A 9,067-nucleotide genomic window follows, 5' to 3' on the forward strand; every position below is an offset into this window, starting at 1 on the left:
TCACACATGCAAATGCACGCTCCCCTCCCCGCCATGCATAGGAACACATGTAGCTGAATTTGTATTCATTCACACATGCATGCCCATACCCGTGAACTTGTTCTTCTGGGAGCCACCAGCCCAGCACCAGGGCCCAGACCAGTCGCAGAGCTCTGAACTCCAGGGCAGTCGAAGCCAATGCCTGGGTCTTCCAATGGGCTCGGCCAGTTCCCTCCTATGAGCCCTTACAGCTACTGCTCTCTCAGCCCAGCATGGCCCTCTGTTTGACCAAGCCCTCCTGCCAGTTCGGGCACAGCTCAAAAACAGCCTCTGCAGGAAAGCTTCACTGATGCCCCAGCCGGAAAGATCTGAGTCCTCCCCCTGAATTCTCCTGGCCTGTTTTTTCCACCTCAGCCTGCCTAGTATCACTCTTGCGTTCTCCTGGAGAAGGACCCCGGGCTCTGAGAGCGCGGTGATTGTGGCTCATTCACCCTTGTGCCCCCTCCCAAAGCACAGCACAGGGTGGTGGCTCCGAAATCGAGGCTGCATTGAACAGCACCACACTGCGTGCATGACAGGTCACTCTCCTGTCTCCGCACAAGTCCATGCCCAGAAGAGCCAGCAGAACCATGGGCCTATGGCTGCTCACCCTTAACGCATGGGCAGACCCTGGGGACCCCAGGGCTGCACCGTACACCCTTCCTGGCAAAGAATTTCCCCAAGGCCCTCACCCAGGCACTGCCTCCAGTCCCTGCTGCCCTGACCACTGACCCACAGCCCAGTCCTGACAGCAAGACCCCTTGCAGGCTGGACAAGCCTGGGGGCAGATCTCAGGACTTGCTTTGCCAGCTTTAAGCAGACAGACTCTTTCAGTTCATTGAAGGAGGCAGTTTTCTGTTTTTTCTTTTCTCTTTTTTTTTTTTAAGATTTTATTTATTTATTTGAAAGAGAAAGAGGTAGGGAGAGAAAGCATAAGCGGGGAGGAGAGGGAGAAGCAGGGTCCCTGTGAGCAGGGAGCCCGATGCGGGGCTTGATCCCCGGACCTTGGGATCATGACCTGAGCCCAAGGCAGATGCTTAATGGACTGAGCCACCCAGGTGCCCAAAAGGAGGCAGCTTCTGCAGGGTGCCTGAAGAAGTGCCCTTAGGCAGTACTTCTCAGAGCCTGGTCCACTGTATCAGAACCACCCAGGGTGCTCGTTAATGCAAATTCCCAGGCCCATCCCAGCCTCTTGAGTTAGAACTGCGGAGGTGGAGCCCAGGAATCAGCATTAACAATGAACACTCTGGTTCAGTCCTGATTTGGGGTCTGAGAGCCACAATGCCGGAGGCAAATTCCAGCACCCCCATTTACTAGCCCTTGGGCAAGTCCCTTAACCTCGTTGAGCCTCAGTTTCCTGGTCTGTAAAATGGGGATAATAAGGGTGCCTTCCTTGTGGGGCTGCTGTGGGAGTAAAATGAGATCATGAAAGCGAAGTGCCTGACACTGTGCCTACATGGGCTCAGCAAATGTGGACTAGTAGTTATACAGCCGTGTTCTCACACCTGGGGACTTCTGAGGGAGGGGCAGAGCCTTGAGGTTCTCCTTCTGGGAGGGGCCCTGGGGGAGGTTCTTGGGGCAGCAGGAAGCCTTGGGAGGTCAGGGCCCTCACCCAAGATGCCCGCTACCTACTGGCTGGTGCCTGGGATGGAGCCCAGCTCAGCGTCCTCCACTCCCCTGAGGCCCAAGGCACAATTAGCCCTAGCTTCCCCGCTACCTCGCTGCCCGCTGGCAGTCCCCCCTCCCTGCCCTGCTGCCTGGGGAGCCTAGCTGGCTTGGTGTCAGCCCTGGCACTCCCTCTAGCTTTGTAATAAAATAGACTGCTTGGGTCAGCTTTCCTTGGCAGGGAGGCCACCTGGCACAGAGGGCAAGATGGAGGGGGCAGCCTGGGGAAACAGCTCCTTCAATGACCACCAATTATAGTCTGGTGTTCTCCAGGGATCACTGGTTCTCCAAACCAGGTGACCCCTGGGGAAGAACCCTTCTCATCTTCCCTTTTTTCCTAGTGCTTCACCATTCATTTACCCATGCATTCATTCATTCAATATCCAAATGTCTACTGCATGTCAGGCGCTGGGGCTCGACAGTCATCACCAGGATCGACAAACGTTTCCTGTAAAAGGCCAGACAGTAAATGTTTTCAGCTTTGGGGGACACACTATTCTGCTCTTGTAGCACGATGTAGCTGCAGACAGTATGCAGACAAGTGGGTGGATGTGGCTGTGCTCCAATACCACTTTCCTTGTGGACACTGGAACTTGAATTTCATACACTTCTCATGTGTCATCAAATATTCTTCTTTTGATTTTTCCCGCAACCATTTGAAAATGGAAAACCCGTTTTTAGTTTGTAGGCTGTACAAAACAGGCAGCAGTGCGCGCCTGGGTGGCTCAGTTGGTTGGGCGACTGCCTTTGGCTCAGGTCATGATCCTGGAGTCCCGGGATCGAGTCCTGCATGGGGCTCCCTGCTCGGTGGGGAGTCTGCTTCTCCCTCTGACCCTCCCCCCTCTCATGTGCTCTCTGGCTCTCTCATTCTCTCTGTCTCAAATAAATAAATAAAATCTTTAAAAAAAAAAAAAAACAGGCAGCAGTTCACCGGCCCTGAGCTTAGCCCCCTACACAAAACCTGTGGATTGTGCCACGCCCTGTGGTTGCCAGTGCTCTTAGGAGAGGCAAGCCTTTGGGGAGGCTCAGCACGGAGGTGAGGGAAGCCGCAAGCCCACTGCCACTCGACCACTGCAGTCCTCCCAGAGTCTGTCCCCTTGATGCCACACATGTTCTCTGTGATTTAGATATGGGGACTCTTAGGTCTCCTTTGGGACCTGAAGCTTTTTGAGGGCAGGAACATCTTCAAGCATTTAGAGTCAGAAAGCATCTGGGTTCAAATACCAGCTTGACTGCTCCCTAGGTGAATGACCTTGGGTGAGTCACTAACATCTCTGTGCTTCGTTATCCTCATCTGTAATACCCACCCCAAGAGTTGTTGAAGGGGATGAAGAAGTTGAAACACGCATGTGCAATGCACACACGAGTGCCTACCATGGAGTTGGTGGTCTGTGCTCATTGACCCTTAGTGCGGCTCCTTTCCCCACCCACCCCAGCACCCAGTATGGCTCGGAGCACAAAGTGCATGCTCAGTCTCTCCTTACTAAGTCCTAACCTCAAGAATAAGAGAAAAAGGCCCCCAACTCTGTGCCCAGGAACCCCTCAGAGTCTGTATCCTGGACTCCCCTGAGGCTTTGCTCTTTGGACTTAGCTTGGAGCATTTCCCTTTTGGCTTCTTTGCCCCCAGCAAAATGATCTCCTCGTCCCTCCTAGACCCAGCCCACCAGGATGCCCAGGGTTAGGAGTATGTGGACATGAAGAGCTCTTTGTTGGTTCTGCTTCAGGGACGAGCCATGGAGGAGGCGGCTGCTTGGCTGGGAATAAAGGGTGCAGAAGCCTACCTCGCCTGCCAGCTCAAGGTCCATGGGGATGGGCAAGCTGCCCAGGTCAAGCCCTTGGGCATCTCAGCCAGTAGGCCAAATACATTAGGCTGACCCTCTAGCACTTTGCCCTCCTCTCTAGGCACACTCCTGTCCCAGGTGGTTGCCTGATTTACCCTGCCTTCCAGAACAGCATGCCCCCTCCCCCTCCAAAAGCCTCTCTTACCTTATCTGGTTTCATTTTTTTATGGCACTTATCACTACATGAAATGTTATTATTAGGACTGTTTCAGTCAGTCTCCCTTCCACTAGATTTTAGGTTCCTGAAGGGCCAGACTTTTGTCTGCTTTCATTCTTATGATTACCCTCACAGAACAGATAGATAATATCTATCTATCTATAATATGAGCATACTGAGGTTACCAGGGTAGTGAGTAATGGAATGAGGATTCAGGGCCAGGGCTGTTTCATAGTCAAACACATTCTGAACCTCTATCATTAGACACAGTTTGATTACTGTGGCAAGATGGAGTTGGGGAGGAGAGGGCATAGGCCTTGAGCCCTGTGGTCTGTTTGCAACAGCAATAGCAGCTGTCACACGGCAGGAAGCATTTATGGAACTCCTAGGAGCCTTCTCCCGCACTGCTGCAGGAGGCCAAGCCAGGTGGGCTTCACTCTTGCCTTCTTAAAGCTCATGTGCTATTTAGGCAGAGACACATATTCTAGCCTCTTCACTGAAAGGAGACTGGGCTAGAAGCTATAAAGGTCACAAAGTGCTTTCCAGGTGCTTAGGCTGCTATAACAACATACCAAGGACTAGGTGGCTTAAATAACAGGCATTTATTTATTGCAGTTCTGGAGGCTGCAAAATCCAAGATAAAGTGCTGGCTGGTTTGTAGATGGCTGCCTTCTTGCTGTATCCTCATATGGCAGAGAGAGAGCATCCCCCTCTCTCGTCTCTTCTTATAAGGGCACTAGCCTCATTCATGAGGGTACCACGCTCATGACCCATTACCTCCCAAAGGCCCCACCCCCATGTACCATCACACTGGGGATTAGGGCTTCAACATGAATTTTGGGAGGACACCAACATTCAGTCCATAGCAGGTGCTGACTGTAGTACTCAGGAAAGTCAGGACAGTGGGGTCTGGGAGAGTGGTTGGTGGGGGATGCCATCAGGGAAGGCACTTTGGGCAGAGGGCAACCAGGAATGAAGGCCAAGGAGATAGGTCTGTTCGAGGAATGGTAAGGGTTCGTAATGGCTAGGCCTGGTGAGCGTTGGAAAAGGGCAGTGGTGGTGTGAAAGATGGTTCAGAAAGGTAGACTGGGGTCAGATCAGGGAAGGCCTAAAAGAAACTGGGCAAGCGGGCTTCCTACGACTGCATAGAAGATAAGAACAGTGGCAGAGCAGCTAATGCTGTGTGTTGGGTGCTTTATGTTTTATAAAGCATTTCCCGGCCATTCCTCTGCTGTGTCCTCACAACTGTAGCCTGTAAGCAAAAGTTTAAGATCTGAAGCCCAGGGTCGGCTCCACTCAGGCACAAGTTGTTTAGATTTGAACAGGTCACCTCACATCTCCACATCTCATCTTACTCATCTGACAATAGGGTCCAATTCTCAGCTCTTTAGAAAGGATTACACAAAACTACACACGTGAAAATGCTGATTTAACTTCCGGTCCTTCAGTCCTTTCTGTGTAAAATGCTGGCAATTCCCGTCCTAATTCTGGGGGCTGTGGCGCAACCTTGTAAACCAAGGCCAAAAGGCAAGAATCTTATGAACGAGGCCGGAGAAGTTAGTGTTTCTTGGTTGGTAGGCTGAGAGCCTCAGGGAAGGGATTTTGGCTACTTTCTTTTTTTTTCTTTTTTTTTTATTCTTATGTTAATCCCCATACATTACATCATTAGTTTTAGATGTAGTGTTCCAAGGGATTTTGGCTACTTTAACAGCTTCTCTTAACTTACTTGGGACGGGGAGGCACAGGGACAGAAAGCTCACAAGCTCAACCCAAACGAGAGGAGCGATGCGGCGCAGGCACACTGACGTCACTCAAGCCGGCCGCCTAATGGACCAGAACCTCCCGTGCTCCGCCTCCGCTGCCCCAAGATCACCAATCAGAGAGCGAGAAGCTCCGTGACGCTATCCTCTTGCGACGAGGCCGGTTGGTAGTGGCGTTTCCCGGTGAGCGAAGCCGGGCCCCGAAGCCATGGGCAGCCGGGAGGTGCTGGGTCAAGCGGCCCGCCTGGCCTCCTCCGGTCTGCTCCTGCAGGTACTCTCTGCCCGGCCGGCCCCAGCCTGACCCGCAGCTGGGATGCGCGGGGAGGCGGCCCTGGGGCCCTTGAGTGCGCGCCCCGGGGCACATCCAGTCCCGGCGTGGACCCCACTTACAGAGGGGTTGGACAGGAGGCAGTGGCGGCGGAGAAGGGGCGCCTGGGCCTGGAGTGCAGAGCCCTAGCTGGGAGACTGCAAACAAGTCACTTTCGTTCTGAGCGTTGTAGCTCCCATATGGTAGTAGGAGACAGGTCAGGTGACAGGGGTGCCTTTGGTGCTCTAGAATCTCATGCTTTTAAGGGAAGGGGTTCACTTTCTCCATGCCCCATCGCTGACCCTCAAACACCTTTTTCAAACCTTCTGACTCCCACTGAGTTTAGAGAGACAGTATGGCATAACTAAGAAAAAGATATCTGGGTGTAGGAATCCTGGTTCTACCTTGTGCTTGCTCCAAGACCGGGGACAAAGGACTTCTGTTATGCCTCAGCTCCTCATCGGAAAACTGGGGTCATAATAGTTCCTAGCTCATAAAGTTGCTATGAGGCTTGACTGGAGTCATTCAGATAATTGCACCTAATGCTGTACCTGACTCTTAGTATGCACTTAGTAAATATCGGCTGCATTTTCCTTCTGGCTGTGTGACCTTGGATAAGTTACTTCCCCTTCTTGGCCTTAATTTTCATCATCTTTCAGATAAGGTACATGCCATTTGGTCCAAATGGTCTCTAAAGATTCTATTAACCCTAGGAGCTGGTCATTCTGAGTGGCTCAGTTTTTCTGTGTTACACTCTTAAGCCATTCAGCCCTTACTCAGAGAAGTCCTGAATCCACCCTCCCCCTTATTTTAGAGGCAGTGTTTGAATTGGATATTACGAGAACCCGGCGCACTTGCGCTCATTTAGTCCTTGTTACTTGGCAGATCCCTGCCCTTGTGAAAAATCACTTTACTTTGAGCATCAGTTTTCCTTATCTTAAATGAGAACAATAATGCAACCTCCTAGGGTCATTAGCAAGATTAGATGGCATGACTGTTAAGTGCCTAGCTCATTATAAGTATTTAGTAAATGTTAGTTTTTATTATGGTAATAAGGATTTTTAAAATGGTCATTATAGGGATGAAATTAAATAATCACATAAAGCATGTAGAAGAGTTCCTTGCACAAGGTACGTGTTTAGTAAACATTCACCTAACCCTAAAGTAGGTGAACTGAGAATTTACCAAGTCTTTTTTCTTCTATTCCACAACATAAATAACTGAGTTCAGTGCTTTATCCACAATGCTGATTGTTAAGGCTTTGTTGATACCTTACCACCCAGATTAGATTCATAAAAAAAGAAACAGACCACATCTTAGCAGAAAATACAATGGACTAGGAGTCAGGTGGCCTACCTATAAAGTGAAGCTGGGTCATATGATTGTTGTGTGACATTGGGCAAATCACTTTGCTCTGAGTCTTAACTTGATTCCTGTGGGTTTACCCAGTTGCTTTGAAGGATCAAATGATTAACAGATGTGAAAGAGCTGTTTCTAAACTGTAAAGCCCTTGAGGGAGGTGGGTGGGGGATGGGCTAGATGGGTGATGGGTATTAAAGAGGGCACTTAATGATGAGCACTGGGTGTTGTGTGTACCGGATGAATCACTGAATTCTACTCCAGAAACCAATATTGGGCACTGTCTGTTAACTAAAAATTAAAAAAAAACCCACAATATATATACAACGCATGTAATAAATCCCTCATTTTTAATATAAAAAATAAACTGTAAAGTCCTTTACAAAGTTAAATGAAGATTGTGTTGCTGATAACGGCCACTATATGGAGCAAATACTGGGTAGCATGAACAACTTCAGAGCATCATTAACTCAACCCTTTCTTCAAACCAATTAGGAGATAGGGATATAGCCTGAGACGTTTTCTTAGACAATGATAACTTTGACTTTTAAGTTAGCATAAATAGGTGTACATTGTTTTAAAAATATAGCCATAATCTAGGCTTCCTGAGTGTTTTAATCCGTGTATGTTTAATCTTCTAGGCCTTCTCAAATTACAGTGCAGACACTTAAGATAGGTTTGCAATTACATTGTATTCTGCAAGAATCTGAAAGCTTATTCTCTGTCTTAATTCTGAGCTGGTCATAGTGAAAGTATTAAGGTCTTTCATTTGTATGTATTTTTCAAAAATGCTTTCACCTTCACAATCTTGTTTGATCCTTGTTCTCAACCCTATGCGATAGGTAGCCTCATTTGACAGAAGGAAATTGAGGCTCATAGGAGTTAGGAGATGATGGGTTTAACAGCTAAATGGTGATTTGAGACTCAGCTGAGCGCTTTTTCCATTCAGGGCTCCATGAATTGGCTTCAAACGTCTAAAATTGAGTCAAGAATTCGGTATGTATGTATCTGCATGTTTCCAAGGAGAGCTACAGAACTTTCATCAGGCCTTTCTCAAAAGGCCACCTTTGACTCCATAAAGGTTAAGGTTGGCTTTAGAGACCTTGTTGCTCTGTGACACTTCAGTGTTAACAGACACTGACAGTGTTAAACTGTACTCTCCGTTTTTGGTCATACCTTTCCCCAGAGATTTTCAAACCATCATGGCCCATTGACATATTTTGATTGAATCTTTCACAGTTCAGCTGTTGAGGGGAGTCTGGGTGGCTCAGTCAGTTAAGTGTCCAACTCTTGATTTCGGCTCAAGTCGTGATCTCAGTGTTGTGAGATCGAGCCCCGAGTCTGGCTCCACACTGGGTGTGGAACCTGCTTAAGATTTTAAGATTCTCTCTGTCCCTCTCCCTCTGCTCCCCCCTCTTCCTCCCCATTCCCCCTCCCACAAGGGTGCGTGCTCGCTCTCTCTCAAAAAACCAAACAAATTGCAGCTGTTCACAGGTAACTCTGAGAGTGATTTGTCATTTGCTGTGGAGTTCACTTGAGTTACACCTGCCGTGCTGTCTGGATGCAGAGGGGGGCTGAGGTTTGCACCTGGTCAACATCCCCATTTAGCATCCCTGCTTAGCACCCTGTTGTTCTCTGTCTCCTGGAAGAATTCTTTGCTCAGGTAGTTTTCTTGAATTGACAGGTTTGAAATCTTGGGATATATCCCCTTCAGATGGCAATAGCTAGACTCTGTCTTTCTTTCCCCATTTTATATTACTATTTGCAGTTGTTGTTTACTGCAAGTTACTTCATTGTGTGTCAACGGTACTCAAAATTCTTTTAAGGATCTTATTTCTAAGTAATCTCTACACTCAGCTTGGGGCTCAAATTCATAACCCCAAGATCAAGAGTCAGATGCTCTACTGGCTGAGCCAGCCAGGAGCCCCTGTACTCAAAAAAAAAAAAAAAAAAAAAAAAA

The 9,067-nt window shown here is 48.7% G+C and overlaps 1 protein-coding gene across 1 annotated transcript in view; it reads left to right on the plus strand.

Annotated features, from left to right (window-relative positions):
- The first annotated feature begins 5,649 nt into the window (after positions 1-5,649).
- The window catches only part of RFT1 (RFT1 homolog), a 39,824-nt gene continuing 36,406 nt past the window's right edge, over positions 5,650-9,067 (plus strand). Inside the window, exon 1 of the mRNA XM_021695245.1 lies at positions 5,650-5,712. Within this exon, the coding sequence (XP_021550920.1) occupies positions 5,650-5,712 (63 nt within the window). The remainder of the gene's footprint in view (positions 5,713-9,067) is intronic.

This window comes from Neomonachus schauinslandi, chromosome 1, assembly GCF_002201575.2.
Source record: "Neomonachus schauinslandi chromosome 1, ASM220157v2, whole genome shotgun sequence".
In the NCBI taxonomy this organism is placed as follows: Eukaryota; Metazoa; Chordata; class Mammalia; order Carnivora; family Phocidae; genus Neomonachus; species Neomonachus schauinslandi.